Below are 24,164 nucleotides of genomic sequence, written 5' to 3'. Positions count from 1 at the left end.
TCTCTGTTCTAACTCTCCTGTCTAGAAATTATAATTTACTCTCTGCTGCAATTTTATGTACATAGTATGGTTTAGTATAAAAAATGATTTACACATAGAGAAAAGTTATTACAGCAGTGTTTCCATAAAACACATTTACTACAAGTGCACCAAGCATTTGGAGTCTTCTTGGCTCAGTTTTCTCGGATTAGGCTGGTGGCAGACTCCTCCCCGTTATCCTCATCTGAATATTAACAATTGCTGACTGACAAAGTTAAACTCGGGCAGTCGGACCTCAACGGCTCATATAAGTACTCTTCTATTTTACCTTTTTCATCCATAATAATCAGATAAATGCTGTCGCAAATTATTTTGTTAGCTGCAGCTATAGACTAACAGTGTTCAGAAATGGGGAAATCAATGACCCGACGTCATATCCTGTGCGCTACATGAGAGACCAAATGCAAGCTTAACGTTGCTTTAATGTTTTTACATCGTAATTTGGCCAAGCAGGGGCTTTAAATTGAGTCAAAAAGTTTTCAGCCACATGTGTTCTACTGAAATTATTCTATATTCACAACCACTACAGGTACCTTTAAAACACTCTTGACCGGCTATTGAACAATAAACTGGTTCATTTGACGAAGTACTTTTGAAACCATATGCATCTGTAAGCTGTTAAAAAAAAGCTTTAGATTTTCACTGCATACATAGTAACAATTTGCAGAAGTTTCCAAAACGTACTCAATGACTCATGAATGACAAATTTATGAATTTGACCCATATTACTGCTTTCAACTGCATGTCTTACATTTTAAGTAAAAAAAGCACTCTAGACCACATCCATTTTGTTGAATTGAAACCAAATGTACTAAACAAACATAAATGCAGTTAAAAGCAGGCCTAGTGATGAAAATGTGACAAAAACAATATATTGCACTTTCACTAGATGACCCTTTAAACTAGATTTTCTCATCCTCATTGACAGTTAAACCAGCTGCTGTACGTTAAATATTTCTGAAGTAACTGAGGCGAAGCAGGGCTCTGATAAAAAAGCTGTACATGAGACAAAGCATGCAAGCACTGATACGGACATTAATGTTTTTTTAATTGTATTTTTTCCCCACAAAGTAGACCAGGACGTTCAATAAGCAATACAATGCAGTGCATTCCGTTTATAAGAATCACATCCACCCTAGAAGATTTGATTCTTATAAGCGGTTGATTCTTAAAAGCGGACCAACATGATTACAATTAGCAAAAGCATTCCTCCACGCATCAGCAGTTTAAATGCAGTATACAAATGCCATTGGTGCTCAATCACTGAGGACAATATATCAAAGCAATCAAAACAAGTTCTCATGGGTGAGCAACTTGTTGTATGATCATGATTGTTTACTCAAGGCTGCAGAAATCCATTTTTTACTACAGTATACTTGAGAAGCGATCATCTTAACTGCAGTGCAGTGTTACATGTAATGGCCTTTGAACTAAAATTACATTACAGTATTTTACTGTCAGGGCTATCACTGCATTTAAACATCTGTGGCTTGCTTTTTTTCAGTTGTGATGCAAATGTCAGTTTTTCATTAAGCGGAGATGCAGAGCTCCCCAATCCCACCCACCTCCACCACTGCGTACATAAACTGCACGACTTGGTTTTTTCTACTGGGAGTCACTGCGGACCAGAGATTATACTGCACACGCTGTGTACGTACCTAAACACACGAGATGTGATACAATTCAAATTCAAAAACTGCTTTATGGTTGTACACTCATTACACTTGATGCAGTATCATATTACATGCAGTCAGTTTGCCCCAAAATGATTCTTATAAGCAGACTGCTTGATTCTTACAAGCAGAGTATTTTAGCAATGTTTGTATAGGAATGATTTGATCCCAGTGGTTTTGATCACTATATGCGGTTGATTCTTGTATCAGTAATTCTTATAAATGGAGTGAACTGTACTATTGTTTTTTATTTGCATTAGTGCAATATCAGTACAGTTAAAAAAAAAAAAGTATTTTTTTTGTTTTAAAATTTTTAGGGAGCATGTCTGACGTCTTGCAAAGGGAGAGCACAAGAGACTGTGAAAGGAAGATTTACAGAAATAGTACAAAATCAAAATTGCCTAGCAACCATTGACAGGTCTCTGTAGGTATGTTTGTATATAGCTCTGCTTGTAACAAGAGGTGCACAATTTTTGGAGGGTCAGCAATTGCCCAAGTGCAAGTTAAATTCTTACATCTCTTTACAGTCAGCACTGCCTAATCGGGATACTTATAATCGGGATTTGTGCTTAAAATGATTACAACTCTCGGGGGCGGTTCTTCCCAATTCTATTTATTTTGTTTAATTAGGATACAATATTTTCAAATGATGAATGGAAATCTCTTTTCAGATCAAGACAGGTTCGCGTAGCACAGTGCAGCGAGTTCGTGATTACGCTGTGACTTGCTTAAATTGCATAAACCACGTTGAACTCTTGAAGTTCCAAAGAAAGCTGGCGTGTCAACATTGTAGGTGCCTCGCCTTGTAATAAGATGTGATTTCATTCTTTTTCATTTCATGTAGAAACAGAAAACAGCGATTTATTTTGTTTAGGAATTTAAAAAAAACAATTGACTCGTATTTTAAATTATGTATTTAACACTTAATCATAAGTTGTGTAAATTACTTATTTTTCTTTTCCTTTAGAAACAAAAAAGCGTGACTAATGTTGTCCTAAATGCACCTTGTTTAACTGGGACAGCCGCTTATTCAGGTTTACTGTTTACTTCTCCAAAAGTGTCCCGATAAAGCGGTGCTGACTGTATAATGTTTGCATCGGTTAGTATTCTGGATTCCCACACAATTCCAGGCTCTTTTCTTCATCTGAACATCATTTGAAAACGGATTCATGATGGCAAATTGCTAGTGTGCTAATCAAACTGCTAATGGGTGCAGAACGGTGCATTTTTAGTAGCCACTAAACTCCCACTTTATGGCTGCTAAACACTGTGTGTACAAAACACAGATTTTGGCCGCAATATGGCTGTTTAGCAGCTGCAAATCACCTTGCATGTATTCTTACATCAGCCCCATGGTGTTTAAATTGGAGAATAAATTACTCACTCACCCAAAACCTAACCTGGAGCGTCATCCCCTACTAAGGGGACCTAATTTAAAAGACACGAATTTACTGTTTTTTTAATGTTTTTAGTCTTAAATGTCACTATTCACTTTGTAGGCTATTTATGATGAGGATCAGTTTTCATTAAGGCAATGCTAACTGTATTTTAAAGGTATTCCAATGTTACCTCTGTAAGGGACAGTAGTGCTGCTGTAGCCTGTATGGTGATGTATTGCACTTTCTCTAGTGCTGTGCTTTACCTACCCTGGTGAGGTCCATCCCCAGCTTGAGCTGGGAGAGGAGATGAAGGATGATGCTTCGCTGATCGTCCATGACTCCTAGATCCTCCTCTTCATTGTCCTCTGTGTCAGTCACCTCCTCATTCAGATCGATCACCTCTGAACCTGGGGGCTGGAGCAGGAAGAAAAGACAGGTCAGTATGGATGGGATGAGAGATAAATAGACTACAGTACTGTGCAGCCAAACACCATTAAACACCCCAACTGGGGAGTAATAAAAAATCTTACAGGTTTTATATTGGGTAGTTTTATCTTCCTATGATCCGAACTGTGCTGTGAGATTTTAACTACCCACAAAGCGGAGGGGACTTGTCTTGTTGGTTTGTCCTGTATATTAAATTGAATTCTGCTGATTTTAAAAGGGCTATCATGCCCTGCTCAACTACTGAGGAACTTTGTGAAAACAAGCATGTCGGTGCCATTCATTCTCAAATACAAAATTAGATCTATCAGTAACATAAAAAAGAAGATCACCATGATCACCATTCACTATACGCACATGTAAAAATTCATACTGCACACCCCCAGATTATGATTCACAATAGTGTGAGCTAAAGAATGTCATTAGCAATTTTCATCAGAATTGGACAAGCAGTTTTCTAGATAAATAACAAAATGTGGGACATATAGACAATCTTTATCTAAACTTTAAAACCACCAGTGTATGGTATCAAGAAATAAGTAAGCCTACCTTTTTTGTGTGGATATTTGCAGGTGCTTGACTATGAGCACTGCACTCATCAATGATTGGTAAACTGAACACATACCTTTTAATAGAACCTATACTGTACAGAGATACACTCAAAAAAAAAAAAAAAAAAAATTATATATATTAGATTGTTCCACAATATAACTACACAGAACACGTGCAATCAATATAATCAATATAATTTCCCCTATCACAGTGCAATTTCTAATAAAAACCCTATAAAATTTACATAAAAGTTTACGCCAGCCTTAAGCTAACGTGCCCTTTTTGGCTTAAATGGAACCTTCTATAGTATAACCAAGTCACCCCCTTGCAGAGCTGCTTTTCACCCCCATTCAGAACTGCTTTACATCCCCTTGCAGAGCTGCTTATCATCCCCTTTCAGGTACTGCCAAGTTGGACCCCCAGTTCTTGTAAAACTTACATGACATGCCTGGGTAACAACGGGCTTCCCTTTCATCCAGCTTGACCTCATTGCTAGTGCTGTCTGCCTGCGGTAGTCAGAGCAAGGAGAGCCATCCAGCATGTGTGTGAGACAGTGAGAGAGAGTGTGCTGCCTGAAGCTGGATGCTGACTGTTCGTCTTCACGTGGGCTGAAAACTAGTGATGCTGCTTATTCCCTAATCTACAACTGCCCCCATCCCCCTTCCACCCCCTGCCTCAGGTCATGTGACACCCAGGATCAGTCAGCTTAATTACAACGAGACTAGTAGTCCAGAAGATACCCTCTTCTGAAACCTGTCCTGGTGGGTGGCTTTCAATCAATGTTTTACTCATGTAGGTTATGCTGGAATATGTGGGTGGATGGCATAGTGGGGGAAAGTCTACTCATTTTTTCACTTTAAAAGGCAGTAAAACTGCCCCAATTTTCCTCATCCTGTTCCAAAAGGTCTGCTAACGTATGTCTGTAACGCCACACACAAAACACAAATGTCTGAAATTGATGGGGCTGCTACCCCCTTTAATCAACACTATGCCACAATAAACGGTGTGTCGAAGCAGAAAGCCAAGGCAGCAATTTTCGCAAATGTCTCCTAATCAAGATTAAACCTTACCTCACCAAGAAACCTCTGCAATAACTACAAAAAGCCACCCCTCTGAGGCAGCCAAAAGCAGCAACTGAATGTATGTTTGCCAGGTATAAAAGTTGACAGCTTTTTTGGCTACCTGGCAATATTTTTCAATACCTTTGTCTGCGCATGTTGCTGAAATAACACTGTAGCATCCCAAGTGTCCAACCGGAACCCAAATGGCAAATGCCAAGGTAACAGTGACGAAAAGGATTATCACTGTGTATGTGTAAGACTACAGACAGAGAACACAACTCCATACCAGTTTATATCATTCAAGATAAACCTCCGTTATCAGGGTAACCGAGAGTCCAGTTACATACATACAGTAGCAATACAATGCAAAAAGCTAACACACATCCTGTAGTGCTCACTCAAAATTATATATCTATATCTGTCTATATATATATATATATATATATATATATATATATATATATATATAGACAGATATAGATATATAATTTTCACATTCAGTCCAAGTTACTGTACAACTTCAGTGTGGCAGTATACTACAAATTAGCATTACAAAACAAACCTTAGCACATCCTGCCACAAAAACTGATTTGAAGCAATCGTTTGCACTGTATTTATCCTAATTAAAAAAATCCATGAAATTACTGATCTACTACAGTACTTAATAATTTAGTAATAAAATACAATTACACATAAACACACACATATACATACATATATATTTCTATTCAAGCCACTTTTTATTCCTGATTCCAAATGATTTACTTTTAAATGCTGATTAAAATCCCCCAGTATTACTTAAAAAAAATGTTTTAATGGTTTTCAGTAAATAAAAAAATCGGAATTCATTTTAACAACTTGCCCTAGCAATAGTGATTTTGCATAATATTATATAATTGTACAGAACTTTCATCAAGGGTTTTTTTTTTTTGCACCTGATGACAGCTGTTACTTGCTTTAAAGAATCCTTTCATACGAGTACAGATACTACATTAGAACTACATCAGCTGGTAGATAACCATTAAGACAGAAAACATGTTATTATGTTGTATACATTGATGTAACACTGTAGTGCTGAAGAAGAGAATGTGAATAACTAGGTCAAACCTTGAAGTCTCATAAGTCTCATAAGCAGATCACTGCACACCCCAAACACATCCCCAAACAACTATGCATAAAACTATAGGACACATAGGATATAATGGATTTGGAAAGTTTTGGAAAGTTTGATTGAATGTTACTTTCATTTCTATTTTTATTGAATCCTCCCCTAAGCTATTTTAAGAAATAAAATATGCTAAACATTTGTGGGTGCCTAACACAGGTGGCTACCTATTGAAGGTGCCTATGTCACTCACTTGTACTGAAGAAAATCATGAAGAACCAGATCATTATATTATATAGAGTACAAACAACTACAAATGAACTGTATTCTCTGGAGTGCTCTCCCAAAGCAGTAGCAACAGCACGATTCCCAAAAGCTTGCAAAAAACATACTTATCACAAGATGACTACATGGACCAGGAAAAGATGCTCTCACACACCTAGCAATGAATACCAGGTTTAAGAAAAAAAGTAAAATTTAACATCCTGCAGTAGGTGGGAATATAAGGGAGGGTGATAGAAGCAGTATCACAACAGACTCAGTATTAATCATATACTACACTGTATGTGTTTAAGTAAATGCTCATTTGCTTTCATAGCATTATCATACAACTTCACCGCCCAACTTTGCATTAAGATATATATTGAATTACAACTTTCACCTATATTAAACAGATTTCTGATCTCGTCAGGCAGTAATCTTAAGACTGAGGCTTCTATTTCTAGGTCAGCTTCTTAACTTCACAGAATCCATTAACCAAGTGAAAGCAGTTCTTTCCGGCTCACTTCCTAAAATTCTGTCCAAGCTATTCACCGACAACACATACCTGCAACATTTTGGCCAGTCAGTCAGTAGTCTATGAAAATGTTAGGAGTATTTTACACTCTCAGACATGTCAAATGATTACCAGCAAGGAAGTGGTACACACTAAGAAATGCTAACGAGTTAAGAGGTTAAGATTCTTACTAAAATAAGCATTTCCACTTTTTTTTCAATTAAAAAAAATGTAAGATCCAAATTAGGCATCTGGCATGTGCACAATGTGCAGTTATTTTTAAAGCCTCCTTCTTCCAGAGAGTCTTTCTTATACTAACTCTAAATCAGACATTTAAAACATGGTTTCTTTGGGTACTGAAAACACATCTTCCCTCAAGACATTATGGTTCTAATGGAGAGAGGAGAAATGTTTTGTCCATTTGGAAAAAAAAAAAAAAAAAATCAATATAAGCATCAACCAAAAAATCATCTGTAAGAAAGAACTAAAAAATGCACAGATGACTCCGCGGGTCCTTTCATAAATAAAAGAAAAAATCCTTGGAGGCTGGAGCAAATCAATTACACAGGAATCACATTATGTCCCGGTCGCTTCTACTTTAAAAAAGAGACGCAAAGATCACAAAAGCACATAATGGATCCCCAGCCATTCGTTGAATTCCCCTTTGTTCTGCTGCACTTACCAGTAAGGATAACATAAATCTTTACAAAACAACAACTGCTGGATGGAAACAAAGGGAAAAAAAAGAAAAGGTCTAGAAATCCGAAGCTAGTGACGTGTGTGGGTGTGTGTCTGCGTGTTTGTGCAGGTATTACTATCAATGTGAGGGCAAAATTTGAGAAAATGTCCCCACAAAGATAGTAACTCCTGAAAAAACAACGTTGTGGGGACGTCCACACTTTGTAAAACACCTTTTTAAGAAATAAATATGCCTTTAAAAAAAAAAAAAGTGCCAAAATATTTACTTTGTTGTTGACTGTGTGGAGTTTTGTCTGACTGGAGTTAGAAATACTAAATAAAAATATAGTGCGAAGTCCCCCGGTGGTGTGTGCAGTTGTAATGGTAGTGGTAGTATGGATAGCATAAATCTTTATAAAACAATATCTGCTGGATGGAAACAAAGGGAAAAAAATGAGGTCTAGTAATCCTGTAAAGCAGCAATCCGAAGAGAGTGACACGTGTGTCTGTGTGTGTGTGTGCGTGTGCGTGTGTGTGTGCAGTTGTAATGGCAGTGAAAAGATGTGAACTGGCTGCAGCCCACTCGTGGGTCATCACCTCCTCAGAGTTGCCTGACCGGCGTGTGTGGAGCCAGGCTCACAGCGAAATCCCTCATCAGAGTTGCCTGACCGGTGTGTGTGGAGCCAGGCTCACTATAGAAGCAAAGCTGGATTTTGGCCACAATGGTGAAAATACCTCCATACTTAATTTTTATTATATATACAGGTGAATTCCACTTATAGCGGACCCTGTTAGAACGGAGTTCCGTTTACAACATACTGACGCATGTCCCTGCCAAACAACATGGATTTATAACGTATGTACTGTTTAAAATGTAGTTTTCCTGATCCATAGGCATGTCTTTTGCATTTAAAATGCTACTGTATGTAACATATATACAGTACCTTTTTTTTTTATTTAAGCAGGCAAATGTTTTGCATTTAATATGTACAGTTTTCAGGTTCAACAGGAGGTCTTTTACATTTAATACGTACAGTTTAATACATACAATACCTTTTTATTAGGTACAGGCATTTGTGACATCGGGCAGGAAATTGCTGTTTAATTTTATTCTGTTTTTGTTGGCACAACCATTGTACGGTTTAAAACGTATAACATATACAATTTAAATGACGTTTAGCGAAAATATAAATTTGTAAAATGGTTCTACTTATTACACTGTACGGCCCACAGGAGCGTGTTTTGTAAAAATAATAAACTCCCGTTCTTTGGCAGTTCTTGTATTATTTATATTTAAGATACTTCTATAAGCAGTTACATACAGCATTTCGAATTGTGTTTATTGCTTGACTCAGAAAACAGTAAGTAGCCTCACTATAGTTCTATTCCTGCTCTGCTTTGTTGTTTATAAAGAAAACATTCCACTCAGTCCTGCTATGTTCTTGCAATTCTGTTAGCTGGTTTCACCAATACTACCCTTCCTCTACTGCTCGTGACAAACCCAAAGTGACACGTGCACTGAAGCTCAGCATGTCTCCTTACCTCCAATTTATTCTGGAATATATAAAAGGTGCAACTCCCTTTTTTGTAAGCCAGTTTCAATCACAGTGTCTGGTATTTAAGTAACATCAGCGCCCATTTTGGGTCTCTGGATCCCCCAAATAAACAGCAAAATCATCCTAAAAACTATAGCTAGATAGACAGCATTTTTTTAAATTCTGTTTTGATGTTATGAAAAATAGGGCTGGATTATCCAATCTACTTTTTCCAAATTGTCATTAACACAGTTATGATTTTATTTTCAGAAAGAAATAAACTTCTCAAAGCTAAAAATGAAATAATAAAACATTTTAAATGTAAGAGCTTGTGAGGAGTTTTTTTTTTTCTTGAAAGACGCAAACATAATAAAACAAGACCATGAGCCTCAAGATAATGAATGAGACTTGTTAAAGAAGTGATTCAACAAAGCCCTACACACAGTGGGGTCAATATGATCAGACCAGGTGAAACTAAAGCAATTGCTGCTGGTTTCAAAATAAAAAGTGATTTTCATAACCTGGTTTTCTAATGTTATCTAGAACCTCTCACTTTAACAATGTAATACTGTGACAGAAATACAATGATTTGTAAATCACCCACCCGACCTGTGAGGGCACCAAGCAGTGAAAACAGAGTTTCTTGGATGGGCTGGCCTGACATTTCTTTCCCAGGGTTCAAGGGAAGTTGGCCAGCCAGGAAGGGGGCGAGACTCTGTTGCAATAATGCATTGACCCGGAAGGGAAACGATATGGCAGTCGCAGATTGGAGAGGCGGCTGCACTCGTTTACCAAGGGGTAATGTGTGACAGCATAAAAGGGGACAGAGAATCGTAATCTGTTCCTTCGATTAGAATTGAGAAGGACAGTGACAGTAATACAGAAACTGAAATTGTGAGTGTTGTGTTTTGTTTGTTTGTAATTGTCTTGCCTTGTCTTGTACGTTACTAGACAGCTAACACAGTTCCTGTGCTGTCGCCAAGGGCCAACACTAAACCGGACAACACTGCACCATTGTCACAAATATAAACTTGTATCACCCACCACGAGCACTACTGCAGGACTGGTGACAGTATATGTATTATTGTAGGGCAAATATCGTTTATTATTTGGGACTGTCTGTTCTTATTACATACCCTGTGCTGTACACATTGGTGTGTATTGCCAGGGAATTATTCTTTGGTCGCCAGCCCTGAAATCTCTAAAATAAAACATTTCCAAACCGGATTACAATTCTCTGTCTGCTTCTTTCACGCACCGCATCACTTCTGCACCTGCTCCCACTCAGCCATTTTGTCACAAATACCCACTCCTAATAAAAGTGATTTTTATCATATGTCAAATGGAGTATTATTACTGTGTATCAGTCAATGTCTTTGTATTATTTTTTTAAAAGGTTCCCTGGTAGGCAGGGATTGAGGTGTTGATTCAGACAAAACGGAAATAAGACACAGGCTTGTGCAGTAGGTCGTAAGACATGCGAACTGCCTTTATTAGGATTCCTAGCTGAAAAAATCACCAATGACCTGTATTCCTTTAAAAGACGAGCATTGAGCATTGCAGCTGGATATGGTATAGAACAAAGTCTTTATCTTCTCATTATTATTTTAGACCTCTATACATGGGATGCACTGCTGTTGTAGATTCTGACCCATGCAGATTAGACAAGCCCTGTAACTGTTTGTGCAGTTACAGCTGGCAAGATGCTCACTCTGGGAATGAGCGGAGTAAGTGAGATTGTTCTGAAAATTACTAAATAAATGCCCCGAATCCTGTAATCTTAAGAAATAAAACTGTGATATACCAGTAAGTAAAAAAATCTGCTGTGATGCTGGCACTAAAAAATGTTTTAATAAGCTTAATTTCAAAATGATCAAGATAATTACGCCTAGCTGTCATTTGACTGTCAACCCTTCGAAATGCAGGATGAAACGATGCATTAATACCAATGTGTCAAACACACAGGGAGAATAACATATTCAGATTATTAGACTGCTGGCAATTTCTTATTAAAAACGCTGGTACATTGAATGGTTAACCGTGACTACAGCCACAAGGGTTATGATTCTGTATTTCTAACAGTTTAAATGGCTTAAAGTCCATATGTCACCTATTTCATATTACAGTCTGATTATATTTTATTAAATTGAAGTGGATGGGAAACAGTAAACACTATTTGCAAAGTATAAATGGTAAAACAAACCAAATATAGAAACACACTTTTTTATTGCCATAAATGAACTGCTAGCCAGGGTTAACTGTATAATAATAAATAATAATCTTTATTTATATATAGTTGGACCACCATCACAAAGTGCTTTACAAGATACGAGACTAGTGTGTGTGAACTATGCATCAGCTGCAGTCACTTACATGAGCATCTCACCCAAAAGACAGGAGCACAAGGAGGTTAAGTGACTTGCTCGGGGTCACACAATGAGTCAGCCTCCTTAAGAATGATGTATATAAGAACAACATTCAGAATTGCCGACCTGCCGACAGGGGGCGTGTCGCTCGTATTCCTGATGCCAGCGTGGTTATTTTCTCCTGCTGGAGGTTCAAAACAGTTGGGAATCGGGCCTGAAACCAATTATTCTTCCTCCCCACAATTTCTTTCTTTACATACTACACCCTGCTGTCCTTACTGTAATACAGACTACTCAAAAAGTCAGAGAAATTCGACTAATGATCTGAAGCCATGAATATCTCTCAGCTGTTCCTGCTATGTATTCCCCTAGTGACGTCACGCCAACTTTGTGCATCTCCGGTGCGTTGTTGGTATTTCAGGACTAGTTGACAGTTTTACGTCTCTCACTGCTCTAAAATTGATCATGCAAATTTAATTTCTTGTTCATTGTGAATGTAAACCAAGTAAAACCCCAAAGCCAAACAACGAATTTCTACGTGAGATATGGACGTCAACCAAACTCCAATTAAAATTTACAACAAATGGCCACCAGCACATTTAAACTCTGTAGTGCAAATCCAATTAAACAGAAACTGTGAACAGCATAACATTGTATTTGTTTTGTAACGCGTGTTGAGATATAATGGCAAGATAAGGCCCTATGCACTATAAGTTCTAGTAGTTGTAAAGCACAATAGTAATTTTTAGATCAGTGGTCAATTACTTTATTTTCTTTGATTAAAAAAATATATATATATATATATATATATATATATATATATATATATATATATATATATATATATATATATTTTTTTTTTTTTTGTTTTTTTTCTCTGAGGAATCAGCATTCAAATGCAGCAATAAATCAAAGTATTCCCACAGAGCTGGCATACAGTTTTAGCCTACACCTAATATTATCAGATGGCTTCCCGAATATGTTGAAGTGTTAGAAACAGTGTGTTACTTAACAAGTTAATAAAAGTTATTTATTTTCATTCATTGTTAAGTTGTTAATGAACCCTAGGCTTCTAAAGGTATACAGAACACCATAGCCTGGATACATTTTAACATTGTAACATATTAACTATCCTAATTCCTTTACTATAAAATACCTGTCTATTCCTTTCGTGCCACCAGTTGAAAGGGAGCTACACCTGTGCTTTCGCAGAGATGATGAACCAGTTTTGTGGCTGTCGTAGGTTTTACAAGGAACGAATCCAGTCACATGTTCGCTATTTTCATGATTCCAAAAGAATTCCACACTTCTGATTTACCTCTTGAACTATTACCCACTACATGATATAAACCCTGCGCTATCTTTTGTTTCACCTTGTTCATAGGCATTTTTAATATCACCAAACCAGACATGATAGAAGGATCTTGCGACGTATCAAACAAGCGGCAATACAAACCGAGAACACTGCTTAGTCATCTGGCTCTTCCCTAATCTTCCCTAAAACCGGTCCATTTACCTTCTAATAGGTTATTTGGGAAAGGGTAACAGACGAGTACACTGAAATGACAGAAAGCGCTTTTGGTGATTCAAATTCAGACCGAGGCCTGACCCAAAAATTACATTTTTTGACTCGCACCTGAACTGCGAAAAGTTAAAATTCCGACACGAATCCGACAATAACCGTGGGTACCCGACCGGCAGGACTATATCACCAGCCTCTACTAAATCCCAAGCAGGATAAATTGCAATTACAACTTGTGAACTCCAGCACCACCTAGTGACACATTTAAAGAACTTCACCCACTGTTCAAATCATTTTTCCCTCAGAGGATTATGCAGAATAAAGCATTAATACAACCAGAATTTGCCTTCAGTCCTCAGCAATAACCATTAGCCTTATATAAAAGGGTTTTCAGAGCAAGTCGCATTTAATAAATCAATCAGAGAGATACTCTAAATCCGAGAAACCCTGCCCTGTTTTAGAATGAAGTTTCTCATCATAACCAAATCATAATAATTTAAGAGCTCCATGACTACCAGTAAGCATGTCTAAGATGGATCTCCAGCAGCTTGCGCAGTTTCATAAGCACTAGATACGCATTATTCAGGCTATACGACAATATCAATAAAACTCATTAAGTCCAATTTTCCACTGCAGGAAAATTGCCAATATCATGCATTTACTTTTTTTTTCTAGGTGTTTTTAAATTACAATTTTTTTTTTTTTTTTTACTGTTTGTTTGTAGCTGATCTGTCTTTTATTATGTCTATATAAAATTATCTGTTGGTTCCTGAAAATATATTTAAAGAACTCTACCTCATTGTTAATTACAGTGCTTTTTTTATTTTTTTCCTTTAGCCTTAATTGTGATTTCCACTTAAGTTCTTATTTTTTTCCTGTTCTTGGTCTTTGAACTTGGGATTAATTTAGACTCAGGGACAATTTAAATTTAAATAAATATAAATTTAAGTACATTCGGTGTGTTTTAGTTTTTTATCTTTTTTTTTTTTTTTTTTTGGTATATTGCCAGGTTTTAATATTCTAAGTTAATCAAAAGAAGACATGAATACAGTAGAATTTTTGCTTGCTAATAATTTTGCTGCAATGGAGGAAGTGCAGGAACTGCAGCTCAAAAGATTGGTACCCAGCAGGCCTCCAATACAATTAGTTCAGGTGAATAGTGACAGACGACAGGCATCCACTCGAACCTTTAACAAGTCAGGGTATATGCTTAGGCCATGGGGTTGTGCAAGTGAAAACAACAATGCATTGTTTTGCTTTCCTTGCTTCCTTTTTGTTAAGGCTCGGGGTGACATTGATGCAGCATGGTCAAAAACCAGAGTTACAGACCTGCAACATAAGACATGTGAAATGCATCTAGGTATGTTAGGGAGAGTGAATATTGCTGTCCAACTCAGCACTGCTTATCGAAATGTCACAAAGAAGCACAATGAAGACGTGTCTAAAAACCGACACATACTTACATACATCATTGAATGCATAAAGTTCTGTGGAACTTTTGAATTGGCCTGACTCGGTCATGATGAATCATCAACATCTTCCAATCCTGGTGTGTTTCTTGGGTTGTTAGATTTTCAAAGCTTGACCAGGCAATGGAAACACACTTTAAGCCTGATATCTGCTATTAGCTGCCGTATTGTTGCTACTATTTCATGTATTATGCTACTATGTCATGCATTATACATTTTTCACTGTATTCAATGTATTATGCATTGTTTTCTTTATTCAATGTATTATGCATTTTCACTGTATTGTATTATTCATTGTGTCTTACTGTATATCATGTATTATTCATTTCTCTGTATTTAAAGTATTATGGATTTTCTTGTTACTGCATCTTGTAAATCGTTTTGTGATGGTGGTCCACTACGAAAGGTGCTATATTAAATACAGATTAACTGATTGACTTGAGGAAGGCCACAGTCTTTATAAAACAGTTCAAAACTATCTTCTAGGCTGCATGTTAGAGGTTTGCAGAGAAAATATTGCAAAAGAACTGAAACAGACTGATTATGTCTCTTTTCAAACCAGTGACATTACAAATATTTCTCAAAGTGTACTAGTTTTTAGGTACATTGTTCCCAATACTGGATGTGTTGTTGAGCTCATTTTTGGGTTTACTGAGCTGCAACGTGGAAATGCTGAAGCTATTTCCACTGCCATTATGCAACAGCTAGATGCTATATTCACATAAGAAAGTGAAGACGTTAAAATAAAATAACTGTACACAACTAAGATGGAGCTAGTGTAATGTGTGGCGAGTCTGGTGGGGCGCAGAAGTTTGTAAGGGTGAAAATATCCAAATTATGTCCATTGCTATATCCATCAACTAAATCTAATAATGGGACAAGCAGTGAGCCAAGTTTCAGAGGTTTGAATTTTTTTCCAGACCCTTTCTGGTTTGTCAAGTTTTTTTCTCTCCAAAGAAAACTACTGTTTTGAATGAAATTTTAAGAAAAGACTACCAACTGCTCCACAAACAAGGTGGAAGTTTCATAGTCGAGCAGTGAGGACAAGTTTGAACAGTGCAATCACCTGTTAGAGTGTTTTCAAACAATTAGTGATTCAGGAGACTTTGACAGTGTCACAGTTAGAGAAGCTTTTTGCCACAGCCTCATGAACACAGAGTTTCTGTACTTTCTGTACTTGTTCCAAAAGATAATGATGATGGTAAATATTTAGTATGGGAAACTCCAGGCAAGATATGTTGATGCAAATGAAGCGACAACTCAATTTGATCAAAGCATTCAGGACATCTGAGCATCTGTTAGAACATTGGAATCCAGCCTCAATGAGAACCTGCCACCAATGCCAAAAAGAAGAAGGGGCCCAAATATCAGGTTGTTTTCCCAGATGGTGTACTAGAGGAAACAGTTCAAGTATATCCAATGTTTAGTAAGACTTCCTTATGCATTGACTTACAAACAAGGTATGAAACAGAAGATTTAGAAAATGCTGAAAATGCATAAAGTATGCTTGAACTGATGATATATAACAACTTGTAACATTTCCAGAGATTACAAGACTACTGAAGATAGTTACTACCACTCCGATGACTACAGCAGAGGCAGAAAGGTGCTTCTCAACACCGAAACGGATAAAAACAGTATGAAAACCGAATGATTAAACGCTTTAGCCATGTTATCAATTGAAAAAGCCATGATGGCTGACATTACTGACTTTAATAATAAAGTCATCGAAAAATCTGCCAGGGGGGAGAGTTATAAAAAAAGAAAAAAATGACAACTGCTTTTAAGTCTTTTCATATGTTCATATTGCTCCTCTTTTATATAACGTGTTTGTTTCTGAGAAAGTGCAAGTTTCCTCATTATGAAATGATGTAACCCTAAAGGGTTTCTCCACTGCAGCTGTACGAATACAAAAGGGGCCGACATCTGTTCACAAACATCCAGTTCACTGGAAAGCCAGTAATTTTGTAATCTAGTGTTTACCTATTTTACATGCCTCATCAAGCACTTTTCTTAAAAGCGTTTTGAAGTGATCCTCTGGAGAAATGCCAAGCTCATCTTCAGAGGTTAGGCTACTTGTTTTTTCTTTTTTTTGTTCATACATACACACACACAAGTACTGTACAACAAAAACATCAAAGCAATATTGCATTTCTACGTAACTTCTACAAGGTAATTGTTACACTGGTGTGAATAGCAGCTGGAGTAAACCTTTGTCCACAGAATGGGGGATGCAGTCAAACTGGTAGGGTAGACTGACATGGAAGACTATGTGGAAGAACGTAATAAAAAGACAATAAGGAGTTATATTTAACACTTATTCTGAAAACTGACTTTGTTTATATAGAGGACATGCACTGTTTTTTTTCTACTTTATCTAGCTCACCCATAGACGTTAGATACAGTGTACTGTCCATAGAGTACTATAAATGCAAGTAAATGTGAGCAGATACTCGCCTCCAAGCTGTGCTTTAGTCCTTTGTTGCTCTGAGAAGGGGAAGGTTCGGTCGACCAGGACAGGTTGGCACTGGTAGAAGGTAAAGGAGTCAATCCGCCGTTCTTTAGCTGCTCAGCAGAGCTGGACTTCGGCCCAGGCCACCCTGGAACAATTTCTGAAATAAGTCAAAGAAACTCTTTACTAGCCAAACCTGTAGTAGTTGACGACACAGATAATTAACAGTATTTTAAAATAACAGTGTTTTACAAACAGTATACCATACCTGGTTCATACCTAGAAGGTTGGGCTGAGTACAAATGGAAATATGGTAACTGATATCACTTGCCCTTTAAAGGTGTTATTGATCTTTGTTTCAATGCAAAGATCAAAGACGCCCCCCCCCCCTTTTTTTTAAAGAGAATATCAAAGTTTAACTTCTAAAGAAAAGTGAAACTGGTATATTTAACTCCTTGTTCTATGTATTGCAGTACATCATAATAATGGTATCTAAAACCTGCAATAGTACATATACGTGCTGCTCTTTTTATGGCTTTAATCATTAGACCTGTATTATGCCCTGTTTGACACTTTTTATATAAAGAACTAATGAAGTGCAGCTGATTTAAAGTAGTCAGTCAAAAATAGGTATTTTTGCATTATCACACTGCAACAGTATCGCGACAGGTAAAGGGTGGGCCATAATTATGTATTCATTCTAAAAAGCACAGCACAGTCCCTCAATATTCCACATGAGTTTCAATGAACAAGTGCAAGTGACAAACAACTACATTATTATTATTATTATTATTATTATTATTATTATTATTATTATTATTATTATTATTATTGCTGCATATACTGTATATATAGTGAGCTCTTTGAATATGATATCTAGAAAGCTTCAAATAGTTGAGTGTTGAAATGACTGTTCATAACATGTTCTTGACAACAATGCACCTGCATTTGATATATGTGTTTTTTTTTTTTTGTTTTTTTTTTTGCTCATGCGAAGTAGCAGCAGAATGTATGCTAAGCATGCAGAATGTGCTGGAAGCAGAGCTGAATGCATTGTGTGTGTCTGTAGGCGTGCAATTCTAAATCATGCGAGAAGGAGGAGGTCGGGGCAACAGTTTAATTCTTGCAGTGGCCAATATTTCACACATTGCTTTCACAGACTGGTACGAATGGCCCCTGAAAGACGACTAATTATAATTTAAAAAATATATTCATTTTTGTTTTATTTTACAACCAATAATAAAAATAATTTAAAAATAAATAAATAAATAAGGCAATTGGCCATTTTAATCAGCCAGGGAAATTGAGTATTGAGTTATTCCTAAAAGGGCCATAGCACATTGATTAGACATTTCTAATCCTAATGCATTAGCAGCAGCCAGTGGTTTGAGTGATTAGGGAGGACAGCGTTAAGGAACTTTGTTTTTTCACTGACTTGTGGGGTCTGTTTATCACTGTTCATACTAGTGTTTGAAATATTCTGTGTTAGGGTGCATCGATAATGACTTATTATCATTTATCTCTATATCTGCCCTTACCTGGCTTTCATCTGGTCTAGAGAATCCTCAGTTGCAGCACAATTCAAATCCTGTGAAAATGTGACCTTTCAACTTCGCTAGTCCTTCCCACTCTACATCTATATAGATAGTAGGGAGTAGGTGGAGCTGACAAGAGTTGAAAGGTCACACTGTCACATGATTTGAATATAACATATTGCTTGTAAATGAAAATACAGTCAAATACGCTTAATATCACTTCAAAGGGACTGAGCATACATTATGACAATAAGTGGAATGACACTATCAAGATTTTATCAATGACCCAACAAACTAAACGGCCGTGTACACATTTAAACCAATTTAAGTTCTCTTCTAAGTAGGGCTGTTAGAAGGCTTAAAGGTTTGTTTGCTAGCCAGGAATTCGAAGATTGTTTTAAACCTTCGAAGGTTTGTCAGATGCAATTCATGCACTGTATGTTTTTTTTTTTTTTATCCATTAACAGAAACCGTTTGACAATGATGAATACTATAAATCACACATTAAATGTCACTCACATGCAAAATTAAATCTTTTTATTTGAATAACGCATATTACTTAAACAAAAGTTGTTGTATTAAAATCCAACCAAATCTTTATACGTAGCATCTCTATAGCAGGGTATATTATCCAAAGCACTGAGGGGTACCTATAGAGGTTAAATACCTAGCGTACAAGACAGTGTAAGAGAAGTGCTATGGTAGAATATCTTTGAAACATACAAAATATATGTTAACACTAAAAATTTTAATTTAGAAAACCAAGCACCGACCGCCCCTCCCCCTTCCAGCTCGTGTTATCCAGAGGCAAACCTTTAATTTCTTCTTTTACCATCTTGACAGCAAAACGTTGTATAACGCAAGCTATATTTAAACAAATGTCTTAAAGCCACTCTGCTGTTTGTGATTTTTTTGTTAAATGTCCAGACAACCCAAAAAAAAAGATGAATGCAAACTGTACAGGCGTCTGCTGATGTATCATGGAGGCACATCCTATCTCTGGGGTCTTTTCTTCTTCTTCTTCTTCTTCTTCTTCTTCTTCTTCTTCTTCTTCTTCTTCGTAGTGTTTTTAAGGTGGACACTGAGGAGCTCCACAAATGTGCGACCTCTCAGTAATAGTAGTAGTCCTATTTAAAAGCCCATGATTGCACTGTCCAATGTGGAGGACTACTCCAGCCGTCAAATTACGGCTGGAGAAAAGAATTCTCATTAGCATCCTCAATTTGACGAGGGCCCTGAACATGGCCCCGCAGTCAAAGAGACCTTCCCCGCTCATCTTACACTTCCTGGTCTTGTAAATTGCCGACGCCAGTAGTAGTAGTAGTAGTCCTATTTTAAGGCCCATTTTAATGGGACTACACCAGCTGTCCAAAGACAGCTGGAAAAAAATGCAAATTAGCACCCTTAGGGGTGCTAAAAAGGATGGGCCTTAAACTAATTCAACGAAAACCGGTAAAAGGACTGTAAATTAAATATTTAAAAAAAACGGGGAGGTGGTACAGAGCACGCCCCCTAGAGTCCACTGGTCGACAAACGATGCCATGTCACCAGCAGACTCTCTCTTTTTGTTGGAGCCACGAACAGGGTGCCCGAATATGCGGAGGGTGGGGGAGAAATGCAGTCAGAACTGCAGCAGGAGGTTCTTTAGCAGCAAGAAGAATGGCTGCAGCCTTGCGCAAAGAAAATAAATGTGAAATACTGACTCGGACTGACCGCAAAGGGTCTCTCCAGCCCAGGTCCCCAGCTCCCCTGGAGACCAGCAGGGAGTACAGGGCCTCCCACTGGGGACCGACGCCAGTAGTAGTAGTAGTAGTAGTAGTAGTAGTAGTAAAATGTGACTGACTGATAACCTGCTTGGAACGGTGACTTAAATTAAGCTTTATTTTGCCTAAGTCTGCTGCAGTTAGTGCTGCTGCAATGCAAGCCTACTCGCAGCTGCATCAATTTAGGTGTAAATAAACAATGTTCATTTTTATTTAAATTATAAAAATATGATTACTGTTCTATATAACTTATTTTTAAACTACATGTCAATGTTTTATTCCATTTATATTGCTTACCTGTAAAATAATAGGATTTTCAATCAAATATAAACAAGCAGCTATGGTGAAGTCAACAGTATATTATGCAAATTAGTACCATCAAAGGTTCGACCCTTCCTTCGGCAGTGTTGCCAACTTAGCAAATTTGTCGACTAGCGACTTTAAGGGCTAACTTGGCAACGGTTTTTGTCAAAAGCGACTAGCTACAAATCTAGCGATTTCCAGGACAGTCATCAGAGAATTTCAGAGATATAAAATCACCAAAGTGTTTAGATTATCCTGTATTAGCAACATCCTTTTAGAATCATTTGCTAGCAACAGGCTTAACAACCACAAATCTGGTTCTAAACAAACCAGAAACATGGTGTCGCCAGTGGTAAAGTTGGTCTGAAGTTTGATATTCGCAACCATATCATCTAGATGTTTCAGACCAACTTTAAATATAAAGCTGAGTGGCTAACCTTTCCTTTAACTGTACATTATAAATGATTTGTGATAAAAGTCTTGCAACGCAATATTTTAAATACGGTGCTTCTGTTATTTTGTTAGCTGTTTTTGTACATGAGAGACATGGAATGACTTCTTCTTCTTATTGATATTCTTATTATTATAAATGCATGCTTCAATATTTGACGTAGTTGTGATATTGCATGAACTTATCCATGTTTCTGCTGTCAGGATTTTTACTGTGACTCAATAAAGACATTTTTAGCTGGAAATTTTGTCTGGGAGAACTGTTTTCGCATGGCATCGGCACTCTCGCTCTTCTATCCCCCCCTAACGTTCCAGTACTTCTAGGTTTAGGTCTATACCACTGCATTACTATGTGTAGTTGTTGGTGTGTCTATGTGCCATGATTGTTTGGCGACTTTTGCTTTAAAATAGAGACTTTTTGAGGCCGAATTGGTGACTTTCAGATCTGAAAAGTTGCCAACACTGTCCACCAGTAATGTGTTCCGAACCTTCGATGGTCAAAATGTACCCTTTGCTGCAACTGTACTTATAAGATATTGTACTTTACGGGTTATTTTAGTAATAGTAAGCGACTTGAGGGTTGTGATAAGCACTCTTATATTTGCAAATTGCATTCCTGTTTTTAGGAATCTTTGAGATCAGTGACGAGTACAAAAAAAAATTGGATGCAAGATGTTTTTTTTGTTTTTTTTGGATTGAGCAATTATTTCAGCCTATGAGGCTCTGTTTACACAGTTTCATTTCTGAGATTTTTTCATTTTAATCTGCAATGATCATAAAAACAGTGAACACACACTTCTGATCTCCACAAGTCAAACTGGGTGATCAGGAGCTTGATTCCATTGACTCCCATTATATTGTGGTCGGGATACTGATGATAATAATCAGAGTGTGATACTAAGCGAGTTTGACTGTCAACTTGTTTTCTTTCTTTTTTCTTGTTCAATTACCAATTCAGAGCTCAGTTGACTGTATGCATTAATAATCAGTGAGACAGTAAGTACACTGTAGTCCTGTGCATCAGAATACCACCCACTGTCTGAGGGTTTCTATACATGCTAATGGGTGAATCTATCGAAACACAGAACTGGAGAATTGCCAGAGTGGTTCCACGCTGACAAACAGCTTTAATAGAATCAGATAGTCCAAACCAGTCCCCCACAGTCTAAAAGATTCATACTAATTAAAACTAACTGCTGTGGTTTTTGTAAGCTACACAGCACACCAGAGCTCTCCTTGTTGAAGAACATACCTTTTTCACCTTACAATTTCAAAGTGGGAGCTGGACCAACAGTAACACAACATTCATTACAGAAGCTGGGGAGACAAGCTATTAAAAAGATGTGGGCAAAAAAACATTTATGCAACCCTTTAAGAATTATAAGAATTAGTAGATAGTTCTAAGTCATGCAATATTCAAGGACACCACTGTATACAATTTCATGACTTTGAACTATCTACCAGTTCTTATATTTCTTAAACCTTAGAACATTTTATTTGGTTGAAGTGTTACAAACTATATGTAACGCTCCAGAGACTTAAATAGCTGTCTATTGAAAACAGTTATCTGTTCAGTACCTTTCTTGTACGATGTTTGTTAGATTTGTACTTCATTATCACAGTTAATGCATTCTATTAACACACTGTACAATACTGAAGGACACGTTTCTATGAAAACTACTCTGCACAGCTGAAGCCATCAGTGACCTTACATCCTATCTTCTTTGAAGAGCGTTTATTAACATTGGATTAAACCGTGCGCAGAAAAATGGTTTCATGAAGGGATTTAATTATTCAAATTGGGATTGAAAAAACAGTTCTTAACAAAACTTTTCTTTAAACAGATATGTAAATAGGCCACATTCACTTGTAAGTAAGTGGCACTCAGCAGATACTGTTACAGTATAAAGCCCCTGGTCAGAGTAACAATTTGTTAACTCTTAATCACAACTCACCATTAACTTGAGAGAATTCTATCATACACAGATGCCTTAAATTGTAACAGTTTAACCACATGGAAAGCAAAGAGTAATGAAATGCAATATTTGTTCACAGTCCCTGTATATATCTTTTGACATATATACTGAACAAAAAAAGTTTAGCAACATATTTAAGGATTTGATATATTACTGAAGTAAATGTAAATGTATTAAAAGTAGATGGCTGAGCTAACATTCAGTCAGATCTGTGATCCCAATGGGTTCTGTGACACTCTACCCATGCAGAGTAAGGTACCATTACCAGGTGCTGACGAGGTCATCTTTCAGCAGGCATTTTAAGGCTATGAAAAAATAAGGAACTGTCTTTGAATGGAAGGACAGGTGAAATGCATCCAGGTTTAAAATAATCATGCCACAAAGGAAAAGTCCACTAACCATTGATCGTAACCAGAAACAGCATCAGATCAATCTCCCCCATCTAAACAAACAATGTCCTGCCATGGCCAGCCCAAGCTATGACCAGTCATCTAATCAAACCCATGTGGGGGATGACTTTGGGAGACACATGCACTGCAGGTTCAACGTCTTTCCTCTTCATCAGATCCAGCACCTGATTGTCAGTATTTGAAATATCTGCACAACCGATAAGTTACTCATCCCTCTCTGTGGCAGTTGGCAGAGCTAATTCAGAGCTTCTGTTATTTTGAGGGAAAAAAAACAACGTCTTCATCTGTTCATCTACAGCAAACAGGTTATGAAACATGCTAAACAAGCAGGCATTGCTAAACTCTTTGTGTTCGGTATGTTTAAGGATGTGCAGGGAGGTGTTTTTATACTTGCTGGACAGTAGTCTTCTGGGCAGACTACTTGTGTGTGTTGCAACACTTTGTAACTGTAGAACATGAAAGAAAACCACACCTGAAGAAGAGAGGTTTTTTTTTTTTTAAACACACATAAAAATACAGCAGCAAAACTTTATTAAAAAAAAATAATAATCAATTCCTTTACTAAAAACTTGAAAAAGAAAAAGGGATTTATAACTAAAGATTATTATTATTATTATTATTATTATTATTATTATTATTATTATTATTATTAAAAGAGGAAGCTGCATGATCTGCAC

The 24,164-nt window shown here is 37.0% G+C and overlaps 1 protein-coding gene across 3 annotated transcripts in view; it reads right to left on the bottom strand.

Annotated features, from left to right (window-relative positions):
• The window catches only part of LOC121312910 (oxysterol-binding protein-related protein 10-like), a 130,248-nt gene that overhangs the window by 30,568 nt on the left and 75,516 nt on the right, over positions 1–24,164 (bottom strand). For 2 of the 3 annotated variants that reach the window (XM_041244813.1, XM_041244816.1), the window contains 2 exons: positions 17,056–17,210; positions 3,359–3,505 (listed from right to left, as the gene is read on the bottom strand). In XM_041244813.1, the coding sequence (XP_041100747.1) occupies positions 3,359–3,505; positions 17,056–17,210 (302 nt within the window). The remainder of the gene's footprint in view (positions 1–3,358; positions 3,506–17,055; positions 17,211–24,164) is intronic. The other variant, XM_041244815.1, reaches the window with a different exon arrangement.

Source organism: Polyodon spathula, chromosome 3 (assembly GCF_017654505.1).
Source record: "Polyodon spathula isolate WHYD16114869_AA chromosome 3, ASM1765450v1, whole genome shotgun sequence".
Taxonomy (NCBI): domain Eukaryota; kingdom Metazoa; phylum Chordata; class Actinopteri; order Acipenseriformes; family Polyodontidae; genus Polyodon; species Polyodon spathula.
Note: the sequence above shows the minus strand (reverse complement) of the source record. Positions and strands in the feature narration are given on the sequence as shown.